Source organism: Copadichromis virginalis, linkage group LG3 (assembly GCF_057382275.1).
Source record: "Copadichromis virginalis isolate Kocher_CV1m ecotype Utaka linkage group LG3, C_Virginalis_male_GT1.1, whole genome shotgun sequence".
Classification (NCBI taxonomy): domain Eukaryota; kingdom Metazoa; phylum Chordata; class Actinopteri; order Cichliformes; family Cichlidae; genus Copadichromis; species Copadichromis virginalis.
The window spans coordinates 2921398-2943948 of NC_140620.1; the positions used below are offsets into that span (position 1 = coordinate 2921398).

Here is a 22551-nt window from a genome sequence, read left to right on the forward strand (position 1 = left end):
ATTGAAAGTGTGCTGACATATTGCATCGGTGTGTGGTTCTCCAGCTGCACCACAGCACACAGAAAGGCACTGCAGAGGGTCATCAACATGGCCCAAAAAATCATTGGACATCCTCTTCCCTCCCTGAAGGACCTGTACAGCACTCGCTGTCTCAAGAGGGCACGCAGCATCGTACGGGACTGCACACACCCAGGACACCGGGTGTTTAAGCTGCTGCCGTCTGGCAGGAGGTTCAGGCTGCTGAGGTCCAGAACAAATAGACTCAAGGACAGCTGTTACAACAGGGCAATAGCCCTGATCAATGCAAACAGCTGACCTGACTGGATACCTCCCTGGACTTTTTAGGGGGAGGTAACAATGTTTAAAACAATAACAATAATATTTATATTTATAACAAGGTGCAATAATAATTAATGTGCAATAATAACAGTGTGCAATACACATACACTTATTCTTCTTTTTTATACTAAGTTAATATACTGTGTTGTGTTGTTTGTTACGTTGTGATGTGTCATATCGTGTCGTGTTGTGTTATATGTAGTGCCGACGTAGGACAGTTTTTCCAATTTCATTGTACTACTGTACTATGTATGACTGTGCAATGACAATAAAGAGTTATCTTATCTTATCTTATTTAATCTTTCTCCAAAAGACATTTCACTCGTCCATGACGAGGAGCTGCGTCTTTCACTCGGGCTTCAAGATGTCGATTTTGGAACAGTTGCTTCTTTCTTAGTCAGCATGCTCACAGTCCATGGTTATATAACACTGGCTTCACTGTGGATGGTGATGCTCGAGTTGCAGCAGTTTCCAGTTCATGGCAGAGTTGAGCCTTTGTGATGGACACAAAGTACCTTTGCATTATTAACAGCTGGAAAGCTGATGAAACACATTTGATTTTGCTCCACAAAGTGAAATGAAACAGAAAATCACAACATGAAGAATAAAGAAATGAAACCAAAAGAGCAAGTTAGGTATGTTAAATTAGTCAAAACAGGTTTGACTCGCTGTGTCGGTGTGGGTGTGGACTCTAGTAGGTGTACAAATATCTGCAGACAGAAGGGCATTAGCACAAGAACCACCGCTCATCTTCATCCACACTTTACGGAATCATGGAGGTTTCAACATTAAAGAAAATGATAGATGGTTTGTGTCTCTGCGAAGACGTTAAGGTAGAAAAAACAGGTCTCATCATTGATGGTAATGCTCTGTACTATTCTTTGTATTATACATCCGATCCAAAGCTGGACCAGCGCTGTGGAGGGGATTATCCTGGATTCAAACATGAGGTCTGCAAGTTCTTTAAGACTCTGCAGGACTGTGAAGTCAATCCGTACGTCATCCTGGATGGAGGCTCAGGGCCCGAGAAGCATGAACACAATGTGTCTCGTCTAAAATATAAACTGAAAAAAGCAAAGACAGTAGCAGAGACAGAGCCTGACGGCACTGTACCAGAGACATATAGTGTCTTACCACCTCTGGTCAAAGATGTCTTCATAGAAATCTTAAGGGAAAAAGGCATAGAGTTTAAAGTGTGTTTAGGAGAGGCAGACCCTGAGGTTGTTTCCGAGGCAAATCAGCAACAATGTGCTGTGCTGTCCATTGACAAAGATTTTTACATCTTTGATGTGCACAAAGGTTTCCTTTATCTTGACAACTTTGAGTGGAAAAAAGAAGAAGATGGAAAAATTCCTGCTAAGATCTACACACGTTCAACGTTTTGTGAGCATTTTAAATTGGACCCTGCTCTCATGCCAGTCTTTGCTTCAATAGCAGGAAATGATTATTCAAGATTAGAAGACTATGGCGCTTTTGCAAAGGAATCATCTTCACCTGGTGAGTGCAGCATTAAAAGACTGGATGGTATGCTCGGCTTTTTAAGTAAAGTGAACCTGGATGGCTTGGACGACTCACAGAAGAGAGAACGTGCTCTGAGTAAAGCTTTAAATCATGTTGGTAAAAAAGAGAACCAAACATTCAAACTCGCCATTCAAAAATATGTTAAACCAGAAAAAACAAGTTCTAAGTTGCCACCATGGGTGTGTGAAAAAGTTGAGCGTGGAGAACTCACCACTTTTGTCACAAGTGTTGTGGATTGGAAGACAATCCTGCTGACCCCACTTGTGGAGGACTTTTCACAGAGTAGTAGTTACACAGCTGCTTACCGCATCAGACAGTACTTCTATGGACTGTTAACAGGAGGTGAGATTACTGAATATGGCAGGGATGGAGAAGAGATCAAATACTACCGTGTCCCATCAATACTTCCCAGCAGTGATGAACAGAAACAACTGAAACTACAGCGTCTGCATAAGGTACTGAGGTTAATCATTAAATATGTGTTTAATTACTCTGACAGGCAGACGTGTTTCTGTGGTACATGTGAGCATCTTATCTGTGCAGGCTCCTGAGCGTTTGCGTCGCAGGGTGTTTGAGGAAGCTCTGCAGGTTCAGACTTCAGACTTAGAAAACATCCCCGACCAGCTGAAGCTGGCAGTCTGTGTGACTGTTTTCTGGTTTAAGAAGCTACAACACCACCCAAAGCCTGAAACTGTAAACTGCCTCCATGCTCTCCTGCTGTGGTTAGTGTGTGAGCCCGATGGTCCAGGTTAGTCTCACTGGGTAACATGATGGATATCTACAATGACATGCATTTATTGGTAACAAGCAGTCAGCAGATGGACTGTAGTCAGAGTTCCTGTATTCAGAGTTCCTCTAAACAGATTTTGTGTGACAGCAGCAGCACTGATGCTTCCACATCAGTCTGAACAAGAAGAGAAACTGCTGCTGGTCTCTGGTTCTTTGGCACCAAAACTTTGTCTTACTTTGTCTGTAGAGGACGAGTTTGAGAGGAAGATGAAAGCTTTAAAGGATGAAGGTGTGCGTAACTGGCAGCCACGTGTGGCTCATGCTTTCAGCCAATGGCAGTGCTGCATGAGGCAGAGCCTCCACCTGAACCAGCTGCTGTGTTCCCCTCTACCAGAACCTCAGTGTGCACGGTAAACAGCAGACCAATGATGTGCTCCACAGATGTTTAACCCACTTCATTAACTTTAACTGTGGTTTTCTGCTTTGTCAGACTTTACTGTGGACCTCTCCTTCATCGGCTGGCAGATGAAGACACGATTAAACAACTACAGAAAACACTGAAAGGACAAAAGAAGGAAATATATAAAAATTTAAAGACCATTCTTAATCCAACAACTACTGAGGAGGGGTCCTCAAGTGAGGAAGGATGTTAACAACTGGTCTTATTGAGGAAGATGGCATCCATCCCACTTTGGATGGTGCAGCTCTCCTTTCTAGACATCTGGATGAATTTATCCAGAATTAAAACCAGAAAATAGAGTTAAGGGCTTACATGCAACTCTGAACAGTCCCTCGTCCTGTCACCTACCCCCAAAACCCTGTCCTCACAGAGGCTGTGACTCCATAACACCAAAGAGCCAAGACAGCTAAATGTGGTTCACTGAATATATTATTTTTACAGTAGAAGTTAAGAACACAAAGAAATGAGTGACGCAGTTTAAAGATCGATGGCTTCCTCTCCTCCTCCCTCCTTTTGTCTTTGGGTAAAGATGATAACATTTTAGAAACTAAAACTAATGCACAACTAAAACACAATCCTACTTCTAAATGACATACAGGAAATAGAAAAATAGTGAAATAAAGAGCTGTCGGTGTGGTTTTACGTTGTTTTACTCAGTAGTTGAACTGAACCGAATCAAATTTAGCTAACGAGCAGCAGGAACCTGAAGAAAGCAGCAACATGGACTCCAGTCAGGTGTTTAATGAGCAGCTGAGAGAGGAGAGAAGAATTTATCAGGGAAATGAGGCAGACATTAGTAGCCGGTGTTCATTAACCCCACATTGTCTGCACAGGATAACTCACATGCACAACAGCCAATAAGAGCTCAGGCCATAAGACGTCCACATGCAGGAAACACCTCGATTTCACCTTCTTGTTATTATTTTGTGTCTACAGTGTGACCATGCAGAGGCCCACAAATCTGGAATAATATTGAAAGCTCTTTAAAAACTGTTAACGCCTTTCTCTGTATTCAAACGGACGCAAGGATTGTGTGTTGCAAGGATTTTTCAAAACTTGTAATCGAAGTGCTATTATTTCTAGTCCTGACTGACTTCATGTATTGGAGTAGCATTTTATGTTAGAACTTCTAGTATAACTTTAGGGTGTTTAGTGATTTAGGTTAGTACGATAATGTACATTGGGTACTGATGGGTTTAGATTTTATTATTGTCATTTGTATTACGAAATATTTAACCACACATGCTTAGAGGTGTATAATCAATTGTGTAGTGGTAGGTTGTGTGATCTTTAACAGGCTGCAAAGGCTTGGTGTGTATTCCACACTGGAATGCACACCTACATCCTGGGAGCATGGGAAGAGGTCGTACCTTGTCTTATTGTTTTATGGTAGGATTATTGTAGCTATGTCTGTTTTAGTTTAAGTGCTTCTTTACATATAGATGAACTGCTGGACTTCCTCACGTGTTATCTAGGGTGAACCATCTAGGGTGAGGGGGGGTCTACCCTCTTCCTGACCAAGGATGTTGCCTTTGTGCTTTTACGTATATGACCCTTTGATCAGCAGTACCACACACACACACACACACACACACACACACACACACACACACACATTCAACATTATGCACTACACACTGTACAGTAATGCCGCTGTTTTGCACATATTCAACTCTGTATATTTTTATATTTTATTTTATTATTATTATTATTATTTTTTTTTTCACTATTTAATTTGTAAAAATGTGTATACACACACACACACACACACACACACGTAGGATAATATTTAGTATACACATCCAGAAATGCATACACTATTATATATTGTACATATATTTATTAGTTTCAGGTTGGCCATTCTTGTATTTTGCTCGTTTGTGTTGTTGTGTTTGCACATCTCTGTTGCTTGTGGGGCTCGCACACAAGAATTTCACTCGCATGTGCTGTGCCAGTGTGCCTGCACATGTGATGTGACAATAAAAAGTGATTTGATTTGACACACACACACACACACACACACACACAGTATTCTTTGTTCACATGTATACCTATGTAAGATGCTATATGTTAATGACCCTATGCATATTCATGTAACCACAATAAAAGGAGTGCTATGGGGAGCCTGGCTGAGAGTCTGACGGAGGTCAAGTGGTGGGACGACGCTTGGCTCCAGGCAGGTCTCCTCATGCATGAGTAAACCAGAGAACTTTGGTGCCTTGTGTCTTGCTTTTTGCTGCGTAGCAGATTGTCCTTAACGTTCCAGCGAATAGGTTTATGCTACAAACCTATCAGGTACTATATATGTATTGTCTGTATATAATCTGGCGTTTGGGCCAAATGACTATTACAACCAAATATGTTTTTTGCTAATCTTTTAGAGCACTTTGTAAAATGTTTTTGAATAAAGTTACACGTTAATAATCAAGACAGTTTGATCTTGATCCATGTGAACTATCCAGATGAAGCTGGAGGTGAAGAATAAAGCTGTGTGTGTGTCTGTGTGTGTGTGTCTGTGTCGGTGCTGATGTTTTCCCGTCATCTCAGTTTTCCTGGTTAAAAGTAAACAGAATCTCAGACAGGAGTCCTGACAGCCACTCACTTTCGTCTCAGTTATGTGATGACATGTGTCATCAGCTAAAAGCTCTGCAGGGAAATGTTTTCCCTTTAGTGTGCACAGCTCTGCACTGTGGAAGAACACAGCTATTACAACCAATAAGTTTTCATTTTCTAGTCTTCATGAGTCAGGTTATTGATTATCTGCAGCAAGGCTTGTCACGGGGCCGAGTGGCCTGTACTGAACAGGACTCAGGTGCAGAAACCCAGAGCAGAGACAGCAGATGATGTAACAATTTATTAGGTTTAAGTGCAAAAAAGAAAACGTAGCAAAGACAAAAAAACAATAAGACGTGGAGTTTGACGAGGCATGGCCTGGGGAACGTGGCTAGGGCGAGGGAATGAGGCCTGAGATGTGGAGTGGAGCTGAGCAGGGAACAGTCACACTGAAGAGAGAAGATAGAGTTAGGGAGGTAGTGGAGGCAGCTCTGAAGTGGCCAGTTGTAAGAGCAGCAATTCTTACTTGCAGTTAGGGACCTGGAGTGTTTGAGAGGGGGGGTGATGAGAATCCAGGGGAGGCTGAGTGGCGTGGAAAGGCTGGCCTGAGATCCGGGGCTTCAGATGGAGTGTGATGGCAGGAGGGCAGGCAGGTGAAGCACAGAGAGATTTTCAGAATGATTGCTTGGTATCCTGAGTCCGGAGGTGGAGCGTGAGCCAAGGTGAATCCAGCAACTGCAGCACAAGAGAGTCGTGTTAACAAGATAGATCACAGCAAGAACTTGAAGTAGAAGGCCTGTTACCAACATGTGTTGATGACGAACTGGCAGTGAATGAACATCAACGTGTGGTTTAAATCCCTCTGGCTTGATTGCCTGCAATAGGCTCCAGGTGTGCAGGAGCTGGAGTTGGCCCTGCCCAGGGGCGGATCCCAGGTAAGTTCAGGAGCCTTATGGAAATTCCAGCCACCCACCGCAGACCATGACAAGGCTACTGACAGGAAATTGAAAGAGAGAGCAGTGTGGTTCATCTGACAGAGAAACGTGTTACATTGGACAAATATCACTGCTGGTTGTGAAAATTCGTCAGTAACCGAACAACATGTCACAGATTAAGTGATTGTGCAGGTGTGTGCTGTAAAAATAGTTTTGTTTTCAGTTCTATCAGACATGTGCTGTAAAAGAAACCAGAAGAAAAACTGTGGAAAAGAGACACAATACAAAAGTATTTGTGATTATTTGTGACAATAGAAAATGTTATTGAAGGAAAATAACATTCTCATTTTTAAATACAACCTGACAAATTGTCATGTCTGTGTGTAGGCAGGCAGGAGGAGAGGACCCAAAATGCAGGACTCAAGGAAGCGGAAGAAACTCAAAATACACAGCTTTATTGCTGGGATGAAGCAGAACAGAAAAACACTAACTGTTCTGGATTCAAATATTGGGGATGGATACAAGAGGAAAAACCACAATAACAACACTGGTCCGGCCGGGTTGAGTCAAATGATGATTTTAATGATCACAGGCGTGGGAGATGGACACTGATGCAGACAGCCTCAGATCTCAAAATGGTGGAGCATTGCTCAAACTCTTATAGCCTCTGGTGCCCCCACCTTATCATAAAAGCCTAAACATTCACATGCTTTCTCTCACACGGCGCCTAAGCTACGACCTTGGCTCCCTGTTTATCTGCTCCTGCTGAGATGGAGCAGGAAACTCCAGCATGTTCTCTTCTAATCAGACAAATAAGACGATGACTTTCTGTGAACAGTATTTCTTATAACATCATAAAACAATATCATTCATCCACAATAAATCAGCAGTCTAATGTAATGCAAATCAGTTTAACTAATGCAATAGTTATCAGCTTCTTCTAATTCAGGAGAATAATGCAAACTAAAACTACATAATAATTCACAATCTTTAATTAGGGGTCTAACATGGCATAAAATAATATTATAATCCTACACCGTCTGGGGCGTTGTCCTGAATCAGCAGAAGTGTCTGGCAGAAAGTTTGAATGGGACTGCGAGAAGCATGAGGTGTGTGTGAGCCAGCCTCGAGGGGGCGGGGTCACAGGCGGAACGAACGAGGAGTAAAATGTGTGTGTGAGAGAGAAAGGAAGGTGGGGGCGAGTGACCAGGCTGTGAGTGTGTGTGAGAGAGAAAGAAAGGTGGGGGCGAGTGACCAGGCTGTGAGTGTGTGTGAGAGAGAAAGAAAGGTGGGGGCGAGTGACCAGGCTGTGAGTGTGTGTGAGAGAGAAAGAAAGGTGGGGGCGAGTGACCAGGCTGTGAGTGTGTGTGAGAGAGAAAGAAAGGTGGGGGCGAGTGACCAGGCTGTGAGTGTGTGTGAGAGAGAAAGAAAGGTGGGGGCGAGTGACCAGCCTGTGAGTGTGTGTGAGAGAGAAAGGAAGGTGGGGGCGAGTGACCAGCCTGTGAGTGTGTGTGAGAGAGAAAGGAAGGTGGGGGCGAGTGACCAGGCTGTGAGTGTGTGTGAATTCCTGGATGACAAAAGAGGGAGAAAAGTAGGTCAGTTGATGTTCTGTGAAATAATAATAGTCAAGAAATCAAAGTGATCAAATAGGAGAAAGTGAACTAAAGTAAATAAAGAAAACTAAAACAGTGGATTAGTGTTAAGGTAATGAAAATAAATTGCTAAAATTAACAGTGACATTTAAAGGTGATCAAGTATTCAAGGATGAATGGAGGATTTGATGGCTGACTGTTGACTGAGCTGTTGGGTGAAAGGACAAAGATTTGTGTTCGCGGTTAAGAGCAAATAAAAATTCACATTTTGGGGGTTTAAAGTCAGTAGAGTTCAAAACAAAATAAGCAGAGATGTGTTGCTTTAGGAGTGATGAAAACATATGCAGTCACAGTGAATAATGAAAGTCTCTCAGTCTGTCGTTTACAGGTGGGGAACGGACCTGGATCAATTCTCCACGGGCAGCAGTCGGAAGAAAAGGTTAAGATCATTAGAAAGAAAAAATAGAAACACTCAGCCAGAATTTTGGCTGAATTGTTTTGCAGCTCCCCGTCCTCATCCTGAACGAGCAAGCTCCAAGGAAGCTGATCTCTCCCTGAAGACACCGAGTGCAGTTCCAGAAGCACGAGCATGAACATCAACAGTGGACAGGAGGCCAAGAGACAATCTGAGCAGAGAGGTCCAGCAGCGCTGTGGGCAAACGGCATCAGGAAGAGAAGAACCACCATCTAGATTGGATGGATGGAGATGCGTTTCCAGCAAGCTGCAACCTCACTGTGTGTGAAGGACTTTTGAGAAGACTGTCTGAGTTTGACACTTGCCATGTTTGGAGTGAGATGGCAATGAAAGTGACAGTGGGACAAAGAGAGACACGGGACAAAGAGGTCAAAGGAGCTTGCATAGAAAAGCGTCTGGACTTCTTTAAGTTACTTGAAGACGTTTCACCTCTCATCCGAGAAGCTTCTTCAGTTCTAAGGTCAAATGGTGGAGAGTCCCAGATATAAACCTAGTGGGAGTTTCCCCCCACAGAGGGACAAAAGGACCCCCTGATGATCCTCTAATCACCTGAGCCAAGGTGTGAAACTGGGTGTGGGCTCCAATCAGCCAGAGTTTCGGGTGAGCTCATTGTGAAACCTGGCCCCACCTTATCATGTGATTTCCTGAGGTCAGATGGCCCAGGATGTGAGTGGGCGTTAAGGCGTCTGGGAAGGATCTCAAAACTGGATTATAGATGGCAGAGAGAGGACTCCCACTCACAGACCAGTTCATACCTGAAACCAGTTTAGACCAGTCTAAATCTCAAACCACAGTATATGAGTCTACAACTCATATACTGATCGTGGCTCAAGAGTTGGGTGTTCGCCTTGTAATTGCAAGGTTGCCGGTTTGAGCACCGGCTTGGACAGTCTTGGTCGTTGTGTCCTTGGGCGAGACACTTCACCCGTTGCCTACTGGTGGTGGTCAGAGGGCCCGGTGGCGCCAGTGTCCGGCAGCCTCGCCTCTGTCAGTGCGCCCCAGGGTGGCTGTGGCTACAATGTAGCTGCCATCACCAGTGTGTGAATGTGTGGATGACTGAACGTGTAAAGTGCTTTGGGGTCCTTAGGGACTAGAAAAGCACTACACACATGCAGACCATTTACTAACACACACACACATGGAATGAAGCTCATTAGGATCAAACACAATTTTAAGTAGGTAACACTGTTACCATCATCCTGCCTGGTTTATCGAGTGGGGTGAGAACTGACACATAGACGACTGAATTAGTATTATTTTGGGGAACATGATAGCAGGGTGAACAGAGTCCTGCAGCCAGAGTTTGAATGAGTGAAACTGGCAGATTTTTGTTTGGTTTTGTTTCTGTTTCTGAAGTATGGGGAAGGTTTTACCATGGCACCAAGTTTTAGAGTTGGTGTTTTCTCACCTATAAGAGAAAGAATATTCTGTGACAAGTCCTAAGACCGGGCTTCGGTTTTTTCATCTACTTTTGTTTTGTAGTTTTATCTTTTATTTTTCATTTGTGCACTGATTTCTGTTTGTCAATTTCTTTTCTTTAAGCAGATCTGCACAACGGGAATTAAAAGTGCTATACGACCTGTCGAGAAAACCGTTGCAAGTGAGTTTCTCCACATTAAAATGGGCTCAGGAGAAAGCCACTTATCTGGGACAATTAGAAAACGAGACTCCCTGTCCTAAAAAGGATTCAGCGAGGTAATCCGATCTAAAGTTCTTTTTCTTTTTGAAATGACGTCATTTTGCTGAGGGCGGAGCTCTAAATGCGATGATAGTTTCCACTATCAGCAAAGAAAGAAAGAATGGATGAATGGATGGAAATAAAAACAAACTGACTGACTGGTAAAAGCTGACAAGACTTGACCACGACTCAAGGTTAACCTCCACCTAGACAGGACGAAAGGGTGGATGAATTTATGTGTTTCCTTTTAAAGGAGCAGAAAGATGACAGCAACATCCGAGGTTGCGTGATGGTTTAACCTTTTAAATGCCATTTTTATGTTTGTGAATCTACCAGGGGTGTGTTATTCATGGGGTTGTGTTGTGTGTTGCTCACAGAGGTAACTGTGACAAAGTGTGTATACACTTGCGCAGCGCTAACATTTGCATTTTCCTCATTTGGAAATTGTAGCATTAAATTCAACTGACCTGTTTTAACAGCAGTCAACCAAAACACAGAGGTTGATGAGTTCACTATTCCAGTAATGTTTGAGTACTTCCTCGTTTTTTAACAAACTGGGAGGAGTGGGGAAGTAACCTGATGATAGTCCTGCCTCTTGCTGCCATATCATAAAAAGGTCAGATTTGCAGATGAGACAGTTGAACTTCAGATTTCTGGAGACAGGATGGAGACCATCTTGGTTTTCTCTGTGTTGCTTCTGGCCTGCTCTATCTCAGCAGCTCAGACAGCTGAAGATGAGGTCATTCTTAAAAAAAAGATTGCGCTCCTACAGCCATTTACAAGTGACATGGAAGCTGTGCTGACAGGGATAGTCGCCTCTTTGGCTGTACAGAAAGAGCAGATCACACTTCTTCAAAAGGAGAATCGAGGTACAAAATTGTGTTAGTTAGTGAGAGACAGCAGCATCAAGAAGCCTTCATATGATCCGCTGTTGTGTTCCAGTTATTTTAAAGAACAGAATTGTATTTCTTGATCATGTAAAGACAGAATTTTAATTACAGGAACACTAAAGCAATCTGAGGACAAGCTGTGCAACCATGTTCCATTTCCTTTTGTTTTGTCAGAACAAGAAGCAAAACTAAAAGAAGTGGGGACACAGAAGACTGAGATTGAGCAGCTGAAGCAGCGGCTACAAGGTACTGTGTGCAAATCCTCAAGGGCAGAATTTCTATAGAGATGTTGTAATATTTATGTTTATGACACAAGTTTGAGCTGTTGAAATAAAATTGTCTAATTGTCAGCACAAACAGATAAGCACTGCAAATATATTCACTGGGAAGTGATTTAGCATGACTTTTGTCATGCATTTGAATTGCATAGTTATTGGTTCCATCTTCAATAACTTGTCTTTTATATGGAGTGAGAGAAACAGACTGAAGAGACAGCAGGGATAACAACTTTGAAATAAAACTGCTTCATTTCTTCACATAAATCATGATATGAAGCAACATATAGAGCAGGCAATGCAGGACCACGGTCTGATGTCACGGGACCGAGTGGTCAGTACCAAAACTGGACTGAGGTGCAGAAACCCAGGACAGAGAAGGCAGGTAGCTTTACAATATACTCAGTCTTAGAAAATGTGTCAAGAACAAAAAGCAGTGAAAGGTAGAATTTGACGTGGCGTGGCCTGGGTAACATGGCTAGGGGGACGTGGAACTAGAAAGGGGAAATGGGCCTGAGATGCAGCCTGGAACAGGGCAGTTAGCAGTCACTTTGCAGGAGGAGCAAAAGAGCCATGAGTGGAGGGTGAGCTGAGCAATGTGGAAAGGCTGACCTGAGGTGAGATCTAGAGGTTGCTGATAGAGTGGTGGCAGCGGGCAGGCAGGTGAGGCATCGAGTGATTTCAAAAATGGTGGTTTGTTATCCTGAGTCCGAGAGAGAAGCGTGAGCCAGAGGTTTGAGAGAAGGTGAATCCAGGAACTACAGCACAAGAAAGTAAGGTTATCAAGATTATTCACAAAGGGAGCTTGAAACATGAGAGCCAGCTACCAACATGGATTGATGACAAACTGGCAGTGAATGAAGGTCAGTGGGAGGCTTAAATCAATCTGGGTTGATTGGCTGCAAATCAGCTCCAGGTGTGAGAAACTGGAGGTGGCCCTGCCCAGGGGCGGATCCCAGGTAGACTCAGGAGCCTGACTGAAAATTGCAGCCGCACACCATGACACCTGAAGTGTTTAATGGGAGCTGATGTCACATGCTGCTCCAAATATACTCTCTAATCATGTTGATGAAGTATTGGTGATACTGGCACATCCTGATGTGCCCATGCTGGCAATAATCGGCTTCTAGTTTAGAATTCATTAGACAAATGTTTTATATATAAAGAATATTAACTGTTAATAGTGGTAAATACGATTGATAATCTAAGAAGGCTTACATAAGTTAATCGAATTATTAGTGAAGTACAGGAATTAAAATGGAGTCAGCGCCTTAAAAAAGGAGTGAAGGTGGAGCAGTGGTGACCCATCACACTGTTACTTTAATTTACTTTATTGATGTATATAGCACTCTTAACACGGTAAAAGCGTGCTTCACAATAATGTAAAACAGATAAACATGAAACAGCACAAAGCTCGTCTAAATATTAGACTATCACTCTCTGTATTTTCTGTGCTGCTGACAAACTGAAGAATCATTAACTTACAGTTTCACAACAGTCTGTTTTTAGTGCAGTGAACACGATGACATTTCTTCAACATGATATCTACATAAACTAATATTTCAAGACTATATCAAAGTAACGCATTTACCAAATGGGGTTTGTGTAACGTGTAGTATTTGAATTCACAGCCTGTACAAAGGAGGTATAACTGTAAAACAGGAAGTTTAAAATAATGACATTTCTCTCTCTCTCAGCCAAACAGGTGGCGTTCTCAGCCTCTCTGGTGGAGCATGGTGGTGGAACTTATACTGGACCATTTAACACAGAGACTACTCTGATCTTCAAACGTGTCGTCACAAACATTGGAAATGCCTACAACCCCTACACAGGTAATAACACTCAATGTCACTTCTCTGCTTTGCTGATGTTCCAGATGTTCTAACAGCTGATTTTTCATGTAATATGGCAAAAACAAATGTCCCACAGGTATTTTCACTGCACCAGTCAGAGGAGTCTACAACTTTGAGTTGACCCTGCATGGACACGGAGACATTGCATATCCTACAGCTGCTAGGTTGTTCATGAATAAAGAGCTCATTTTTACGGCATGGGAACATCAGACAACACTTTCTCCAAGTGCCTCTAATGGTGGCTCACTGCTTCTAGATGCTCAAGATCAGGTGTATGTGCGCCTCTGGGCTGGTGGAAGGATATTTGATGATTACAATTATCATACCAGCTTTAGAGGGCATCTGCTTTTCTCCATGTGAAAGGTGTACCAGCTGCAAACTTCCTGTTTGGGCTGTCTTGTAGCTTTTTCTTTATTTTTTCAGAAGTAAAACAGGAAGTTAATCACCTGCTGGGATTATTTTTTATCTGTCTGTAAATCCAAAATCCAGATACACTAAACAATAATGTCGTTTGGATCTCTCTCTCTTCTGATTTCAAAATTCAATGTGATTCCATTCTGTCATTTCATTCTAATAATATATCATAATAAATCGATGATTAAGCAGCAGAGTTAGTTTCTTTGTGTGTTTTAATTGCCATTATCTCATACTGACAGCAGAAAAGTCATGTCACAGTTGTGTTTCCAGAACAGAGATCAAACCCGACACATGCTGGGAGTTTGGCCCGATTTAAAATTCTGTGCTGAATCGTTGTAGAGTCAATGATGTCGACGATAACCTACATCAGTACATCACCGCTATTACCTTGTGGTGGTGTCCTGGTGTTTTATATGCACTGCCAGCTGTTAGAAACAAAATACTGGACCCTTTGTTGCAGTCAGTTTATTTGTGGGCGTAAGATATTTGTACTTCTAGTTTTACATCTTAGTACGTTCCTTCACATCCAATCTGACTTCAGTAATATCCTTCCTGGAATTTGTTCAAGTTTACCAGTTTTTATTTTGATGCTATGATTTTTTATTCTGTCACTGATAAATTAAAAAATTGCAACAAAAAAGTAGTTGAAAATCCACACTGTAAAACCCAATGCGTTAATTTAACTCAAAACTTTTGGCTAAACTGATTACATAAAATATTTTAAGTAACTAAAACAAACAAAAAAACAAGTTAAATAAACATAATTTATATAGTTGATTTGGATAAAAAAAAATTTAAGCTACACTGATAAATGTTTTTTTGTTATATCCACATTTTTGGTTTGGTACTGTCACTGTGTGTGGAGGCAGGCCGTGCGGTGGTGTGTGTGGTGGACCCAGGTGCGAACACAAGTCAGTAGACGGGAGTGAATTTAAACTGAAAGCGAGCCTTTATTATGGCTGATGACAGAGTTCAAACAAAGTTATTTAGTCAGAAATAACGTGACTAAACTAAACTATAACTAAACTGGGAAACTGATACTGTGATAAATTATGGAGACTCAGAGAACTATGACCATGACTGCAAAGACTGGCCGTGAAAACATGGAGGGTGGGAACACAGACGACGCGACACAGGCTGAATGAAACACAGTGGCTGTATCCCAATTCAGGGTCTGCAGCTTTAAAGTACGCAGCCTCGACGATCCTCAAGGGCCGCGTACTCAAAGACCGCTAAGGCCGGAAGTGCGAGGCTTGTGAAATGGGCGGTCTAGCCTCCGTTGCGCTGCCCAGGTTGCCTAGCAACCATGATACTAACAGCTGGAAACGTGTCATTCAGCTTTGTGTGACAGAGATGAAGGAGAACATCTTTTGTTCATTTGTTTGTTTCTACATGAGCTTTGATCATTCTCTGATGAAGCTCAGCTATTGAACGGCGTGTATTTTAAAGTAAAGGCTTTAAAACCAAGTTAGTACAAACGTCACTGATGTCACATGACTTTGCCGACATGTGGCCAACAGTAATGTTTTAATGTTCTTCGTTATTAAACATTTGCACATAAATAAGTGACATCAAATTCAGTACTTAAAGTTCACTCTTCGGGCGCCCCTCATCCGCCGTTTTTTTTTCGGCAAAATTATCCACACCCACCGCCGCGCTATGCATTCTGGGATATGTTGGGCCACGAAGTCTACACTGCCACAGCCTTAAAATTCAGGGAAATGAAGGACGCATTTGGGGGCTGCATTTCGAGCAGCCTTCGAATTGGGACAGCCTTCGGCGCGCCGCTGTGACGTAATCGGCCTTAAAATGCGGCCTTTAAGGCTGCAGACCCTGAGTTGGGAGACAGCCAGAGACTAAATACACATAAGGGATGATCAAGGGAAGTGGAAACACATGAGGGGGAACAGCTGATACACATGAACCTAAAGACAGGACAGGGAAAGTGAAACTGCATACACTGACATTAGACACAGACTTTCAAAGTAAAACAGGAAACATGGGGATTAGACGTGACCTGAACTGAACATAACCACACAGACATGACGCATGACAGGTAGACGCACGGACCAGGGAGACTGAATACAGGAGGAGATGACATAAACAAATAAGAAACAAAGGACTAAACAGCAACCTCAGAATGAACTAGCTGAACTAAACTAGGACACAGATGAATACCAAAATATATAAACACTCAAACACTGGGTCACAGACCCCGCCCATGACGGGTACTCTCTACGTGATCTTTTGACTTTCAAGTACAAATCTACCTCAATACATTTTAGGAATTAATAATTAGTTTTAAAATGTTAAGCATCTTAAGCTAATAGGACTCAAAGCTTTAATACACCCAAACTCTTGTAATAGCCAAAACTACTGTGTTTTGAATTGGATATTAAAAGAAAATGTGTTAGAAATAAGCAATTACACTTGTAAAAACACAAGACAGACAACATAAATTTACTGAGTATTTTTAGCTTGCATTACAAAATGTCTTAACATTTGCACTTTTTCAGAGAACCAAAAAACTTGCAAGGGGATAGAGCTGAGATCCTCTATGACAAATGGAGTTCAGTAATAAATGACAAATTAAATTTCCTTGTGTGCATGTTCATAAAAGAAAAGAAATCTCTGGCAAGCCCAAAGAGATAAATTCAACAGTTTTATTGGAGAAAATGTCAGAAATGTCAAGTTTAGGCACAAGTTTACAATATTAGAAATAAAGAATTTCACAACATGTTTTAACAGTGTTCTGATTTGATTAACACATGAGTCATTTTATTAAACAAAGAAAGAAAGAAAAGGAAAAGAAAAAACCCTCAGATAAAATCCTGCATTATCAGGGGGGGAACTGAACTTAAGTAAATAACAGTGCAGCTAATACACTGAAATATTATTGGGAACTCTTATAAAATACAATCCAATTGCCTATTTGATAAGTATATATTAAAGACTATATTAAAGCGTAATATTAAAGGGTAATATTAAAGGCCGGCTTTAAGGGTTTATATATATATAAAGTATACTGTGCTTTAGGTCATTACATTTCCTGGAGAAATGAAACTGTGATAAACAGGAGCTTTAGTGCAGACTTTTCAGAGAATGTAGCTCATGTTTGTGCTGCTAGATGATGACCTGAAGGTCGTCTCCTGTTGTGTCCGTGAGGAGTGGGGGTGCAGAGTATATCACTCTCATCCTGTCAGTAATGCAGTAGATCTGCAGAAAGCTTTCACGCTGTGCACATCTCCCTTCCTGAAGGTGTTACTGAAGAAGACTGTATTGAATAAAGTGATTGCATATGTTTTGATTACACTGAGTTTGCGTCTTCTCTGAAAAGCCTGAGGACAAAGGAATTGGGGTCGATAATTGGTGCCTGTGACCCGGATCCAAAATGGCTGAGAGACACGAATTAGATCGTAATCATGGGGTCGTGAAACGAGGCGAACAGAGGACAGGTCTAACAGAATCTTAAAGGTAAGCACCACCTGTTGCATCCAAGTGTGCATGTTGGATGAACCCTAAATCATCTGTTCGCTAATTTAAACGGCAGTCGTGCAAAATTCTTCCAGTGTCTGGGCACTAGAGCAGGAGACTTTTGTTAAGAACTGCAGGTTGATGTCTAACGGGACAAATTTTGACCTGGGGTTGGTTCCCCCACCGATGGCTGGACGCAGCGGCGGACCAGCAGCGTCTGGGGTCCTAGGCTGGTAACCTGAGAATTGAGGGCCCCCAAACCACCCTAGAATAGCACAGAGCAAGATACGTTCATTAAGAACTACAGCTTGATGTCTGGCATTCTAGTATTGTTTTGTTACACAGCAAAATCTCCAGTGTTAAATTAACACTAGAGAGTGTCTATATGGGGCCACACCTCTGAGTGTTAAATACAACACTGTTGAGTGTTAAAGTAACACTTCTGACAGTGTTATATGTTTAAAAGTAACCTAGTCAGTCTTGAAGATTAACAATGACTAACACTGAGCAGTGCAGATTTTCTAACACTGGAATATTTCTAACATTTTGAGTTATTTTCATTTCGCCATTTGTTGATTCACTTGAAGAGCGAGTAACGTAATATTGGTCAAGTGATCAGTTTGATATCAATCTTTCGTGATTCACCGTCATATTTACATTATTTGTACGGTACGAATGATTTGCTTTGGTACCTGGTCAAACTTCAGCTCTCCTTAGTATGGCTGGCTCCGTTTCTCCAACAGCGCACTCACGGGCAGCAGCTGCCCCACCCCCTCGCTCAGTCGCTTAGTGCCTGAGCTCGGATCATACCAATATCAGGGGGGATTCACGCACAGTCGTAAATTCCCACGGTGTGCACTATGTGCTTCGAATATTGTGTGTACTTTTTGTTTTATGCAGTTGTCAGCCAGGCATCTAACTATGAAAAAATTACACTCCAAAAGACCCCGGGCTTCTGACAAAACAACCCGGGCTTAAGCCCAGTAAGCCACCCCCACGCTCCGCCCCTGTTTTTGAGGATATAGTAACAGATCCCTCAACCGGGGTACTAACCATCAAATATGAAACAGGTTTGTTTGAGTGATTTGTGTTTCATTGGATGTCTTTTTTTTTTAGTGTCATTATTACATTGTTTAATCAAAGAGTGTATAAAATGAGTCTATGGAGGGACCATGTTAACTGATTTGTTTTGCTCCTATTTTTAAGGTCTGGAAACATCTGTTGCAGAAGTGTCTCCTGAGCGGTTCCAGTTATCATGGCCACATTCATCAGATTCACAGGATACGGTCATCCTTTCAGACAGCCCTTTGAGGAAACGTCAGAAGCTGGATGCAGAAGCTAAGCAAGTAGGAGCTAACAGATTTCCACATTCTTCTAATAGTGTCTTTTTTGTTTGTAGTTTAAGTGTTCTGAACTGTAGTGGTTATATCAACATGTAGGATGTTTTTATTGTGTTTTCCAGTTGGTGGAATCCATTCTCACAAGCAAACCTGGTGGAGAACGTATAATAAATGAGTACAATCGGACCAAGTCCCTGGTGGATGAAACCAGAAGAAAAATGGTCAACATACTGGTAGCTGACATGACAGAAAAAAATGGGTAATTTATTTCTGGCCCTGTGATTTTTTTAACTATCATTTTCAAATTATTTTAAATCTCTATTAATTCCAGCGAAGCTGACTAGTTCTTTTCCTTTTGATCTTGCAGTACATCACCACCACGGCAGGTAAAAGAAATGTATGCCAGAGGAATTGTAACCTTTTTCCCTTAACTCAGTGACCCGTACTCAAAAAATGGCTATGTGAGTAGCTAACAGCAATAACTGAACAACTAAAATCAAAATTTTAAATCCTGCCAAAATGTATGTCCTTATCAACTGTTCATGGTCACATAACTTACTGATAAATTAATAAACAAAATGTCTGTATATGTCACTCTCCAAGGAACATTATTATGATGGCGAGAGTGGCACTGGGTACTTGGCCTGGAGGATTAAAGCCATACAGAGATGCACTGCTAAAGAGAGGCGATTAACATCTGGAGGTAACATTCCTAATTCAGTGGAAACGTATAATACAGTTCCAAATTGTGGTTCTGTATTAATAATGGTTATCAAATGTTATTATTAGTTTTGATAAAGTTGTATTTCATATTGTCTAGCACCAGGAGATGGATCATCGGGTGAAGACCAGTGTGGTGGACCGACTGCCAGACGAGAGTTGCAGTTTGTTACAGAGAAGATGCTGAGTGAGGATGAGTGCAAGGAAGCAATCTCTCTGATGAAACATTCAGCTGATGAAGACACAGTCAAGAAGAAGATGAAGTTGACATTTGTTTATCGACACAACATGGTCCTTGACCCCCTGCTGTCAAGCAACATACTGTCTGTGTTTCCACGTTTCAAAGATATCAAAGGCTTGGTGAATATTTTTCATTACGTTGACAATGTAAACACATTTTATTTTTTGCAGAGAGCAGATATAATTCTCTGTTCTCTATCCCTGTTACAGATCGAACAGGATTTTGTACTGATGTTTGGTGAGGATGTATCAGGCAGGTTGCTGGAGAGGTGGCCAACAACATTCAAAAGAAAGATTATCCAACAAGGCAGGAAGCTTCCTTCTACCAGTGACCTGGAAGAACTCTTGCTGGCAGCTGACTCTCCTGAGGATGCCACTGAAGTTAATGCTGACATTGGTGAGCTGTTATTTCTTTAATTAGAACATTCACAGGATATATAATGTTTGTCACAGAACAGCTGTCCTTTTGTATTTTGGGTCTACTCAAACATTTTGTCAGTGCAGATGCATTGAAATTTGTTATTGATGAGGATGATTCAACTTTATTAAAAACAAATATTTTTTCAGGCTGAGACGGTGACCTCTCAGCGATGCTATTGCTATTACATCTGATTCCACCATCTGGTCAGGGTCGGAAGAGACCAGGAAAGGTGTCAGCTTCTCAAGCAGAAAGGCATCTTGTGGTCTTCAAGAAGGTTTGTTTCTTTTCTGTTTTTATGGTATGAATTACCAGTTTAAGAAACACTTGATTCTTATTGCCTGTCTGTATTTGTCTTTTCAGACTGGAACAAATATCCAAGAGCACCTTGATGCCATCACTACCAGCACTCAACCCTACCTCCTGGCTGTTGGGGTGAAAAAGCATGACATCCACCAGTTCTTCATTATTCTTGACAAGAATGCCATACCATGCAAGTCTACCTCTTCACTTGGTGCTTTTGATGAACTGTTTAAAGCACATTTTGTGTTTGGCACATCTTACAACACCATGCTTCACAACATGTACACGTTCATCCAAACCACAGTGTACAATATAGATGTTGGCAAAGTCAAAGAAAGTCCCAGAGTTGCTGAAACACGGACAAGGTTGCTTCATTAGGGCTTGAAGGTTAATTCTCCATCATGAAGTGTTTTGTCTGTCAGGCTGAGTTTACTGGTTCAAACATGCTTGTTAGGCATTTACGGTTAGTCCATGGTTACTTACCTGGAAGAAATCTTCGCCTTAAATGTGCCCAGCGTGACTGTGGCTGTGTGTTTGGCACTTTTGCAGGTTTTAGAAAACATTTAAATACCAAACACCTTAACTATTTCGACCAACAGGCTGACACTGATGTTAATTTACAGCCTGATGTGGCAGTTAAAGAAGTTAGCACTACAGGGGAGGTGGTGTCAACTAATGTAGAAGAAACACCCACAACATCTGAAATGTTGAAAAGTTCAAATAAGAGCACTTTGGATATGTGTGCCTCTACTGTTGCACAGCTCAGGGCAGCTGGATTAAGCCAATCTACTGTGAATAGTTTTGTCTCCTCAATGGAGGAAGTGTTTTTTGAGATTCATACTCAGGCTAAAGATGCAGCTTTACAGAGCTTACCTTCACAGGACACTACAAGTAAAAAGAAATTAGAGCAGTCATTCAAAAACTTTGAAAACCCATTCACACTGTTAAATTCAGAAGCTAAACGAAATAGGCACTTTAAACAAAAATGGGCAACTGTTGAACCTGTTGAAATGGTGCTTGGCACAAGATTTGACAGTAGAAGAAACAAGATCACAGGGACTTTTGATCAAGTCATTGTAACCGATAGGTTTGCATATGTTCCTATTTTGGAAACACTGAAAACTATCTTTCAAAACCACCATGTTGTCGACATGTTCAAGTCGAGGAATATGTCCAGAGAAGGTGTGTATGCAGACTTAATCGATGCTGCCTATGTTAAAAGATGTCCCCTATTTTCTGCAGAAAAAGATGCCTTACAAATTCAACTGTTTTATGATGACTTTGAAACTGCAAATCCCCTGGGCTCTGAAAAGGGTGTACATAAATTAGGTGCAACATACTTTACACTAAGGAATTTTCCTCCAATCTTTAATTCGTTGTTGGTCAATATTCTTTTGTGTGCTCTTTTTCATACACAAGACTCAAAGCGTTATGGCTTTAATTCAATCCTTGAGCCACTTGTCAATGATCTGAAAGTTCTTGAGACAGAGGGACTGAAACTTCCCATGTTTAAACACTTGGTTCATGGCACTGTAATCCAGGTCACTGGGGACAATCTTGGCTTGCATAGTCTGTTTGGGTTCGTGGAGTCATTTGCAGCTCGATATTGTTGTCGTTTTTGTCTGCTTGAGAAGGATTGTTTTCAAAGTGTGTTCTGTGAAGATGATTCTGGTGTTGCACTAAGAACTCTTGATATGCATAAGCAGCACTGTGAAAGTGTACAAAGAGATCCTACGCTACCTCATGTATGTGGTGTGAAACGCACTTGTCTCTTGAATTCACTTAAATATTTCAACACAGCCAACAATTTTTCTGTAGATATCATGCATGACATTTTGGAGGGAGTTGCTCAGTTAGAGGTGAAACTTGTGCTGCAGTACATTCAGGAGAACTTCCTAAGTGCTGAACAACTTGCTGGTAGAATACATGCCTTTGACTATGGCTTCAATCAGCAGCGAAATCGCCCACCAAGGGTAAAGTTGTTCGATGGCAGTAATGATTTAGGACTAAATGCAATTCAATCTTGGTGCTTATTGCATAATGTACCTTTGATGTTTGGCGATTTGGTACAGGTGGGTGATAGCTACTGGCATCTTCTACTTCTGCTTCTACAAATTGTCAATATTGTGTTTTCACCAGTGCTGTCAGAAGGTATGACCATCTACCTCAAACATTTAATTATTGATCATCATCAGCTCTTTAAGCAGTTATTTCCTACACTCAGTCTCCTACCAAAGCATCACTTCATGATACATTACCCTCGCAGTATACGAAATATTGGCCCAATTCTGCACATGTGGTGCATGCGTTACGAAGCCAAACATAACTTCTTTAAGAAG

General features: G+C 41.7%; 2 protein-coding genes and 1 pseudogene across 4 annotated transcripts; all 3 read left to right on the plus strand.

Moving 5' to 3' along the window:
• Positions 1–1064: 1064 nt before the first annotated feature.
• LOC146712308 (single-strand DNA endonuclease ASTE1-like) lies at positions 1065–5409 on the plus strand. 2 transcript variants are annotated; one of them, XR_014919023.1, is made up of 5 exons: positions 1065–2315; positions 2404–2608; positions 2837–2999; positions 3080–4233; positions 5345–5409. XR_014919023.1 is itself a non-coding variant. In XM_085452014.1 (4 exons), exons 1-4 carry the CDS (start codon positions 1113–1115, stop codon positions 3240–3242), a joined length of 1734 nt encoding a protein of 577 aa, XP_085308140.1. In that variant the 5' UTR covers positions 1065–1112; the 3' UTR covers positions 3243–4729. The 2 variants fall into 2 exon arrangements, 1 of the variants encoding a protein (XP_085308140.1); XM_085452014.1 differs by lacking the exon at positions 5345–5409 and having other exon boundaries at positions 3080–4729.
• A 5166-nt stretch (positions 5410–10575) lies between these two features.
• Positions 10576–13908, plus strand: LOC146712309 (complement C1q tumor necrosis factor-related protein 3-like). Its single transcript, XM_085452042.1, has 4 exons — positions 10576–11151; positions 11347–11418; positions 13145–13279; positions 13377–13908. Exons 1-4 carry the CDS (start codon positions 10947–10949, stop codon positions 13658–13660), a joined length of 696 nt encoding a protein of 231 aa, XP_085308168.1. The 5' UTR covers positions 10576–10946; the 3' UTR covers positions 13661–13908.
• Positions 13909–18205: 4297 nt separating this feature from the next.
• On the plus strand, positions 18206–22190 carry LOC146712310 (uncharacterized; annotated as a pseudogene). Its single transcript, XR_014919026.1, has 9 exons — positions 18206–18261; positions 18398–18537; positions 18654–18790; positions 18899–18992; positions 19135–19234; positions 19352–19611; positions 19702–19888; positions 20059–20186; positions 20273–22190. The product of XR_014919026.1 is annotated as an uncharacterized LOC146712310 (transcript).
• Positions 22191–22551: the final 361 nt, after the last annotated feature.

What these genes read in the sequence shown, in the direction of transcription:
- LOC146712309 (XM_085452042.1), top strand. Translation starts at nt 10,947, where the DNA reads ATGGAGACCATCTTGGTTTTCTCTGTGTTGCTTCTGGCCTGCTCTATC. An exon ending in TCTTCAAAAGGAGAATCGAG is followed by an intron (nt 11,152 to 11,346) that starts GTACAAAATTGT and finishes TTGTTTTGTCAG; the next exon opens with AACAAGAAGCAAAACTAAAA. An exon ending in TGCCTACAACCCCTACACAG is followed by an intron (nt 13,280 to 13,376) that starts GTAATAACACTC and finishes AATGTCCCACAG; the next exon opens with GTATTTTCACTGCACCAGTC.
- LOC146712308 (XM_085452014.1), top strand. Translation starts at nt 1,113, where the DNA reads ATGGAGGTTTCAACATTAAAGAAAATGATAGATGGTTTGTGTCTCTGC. An exon ending in AACTACAGCGTCTGCATAAG is followed by an intron (nt 2,316 to 2,403) that starts GTACTGAGGTTA and finishes TTATCTGTGCAG; the next exon opens with GCTCCTGAGCGTTTGCGTCG. An exon ending in GTGTGAGCCCGATGGTCCAG is followed by an intron (nt 2,609 to 2,836) that starts GTTAGTCTCACT and finishes CTTTGTCTGTAG; the next exon opens with AGGACGAGTTTGAGAGGAAG.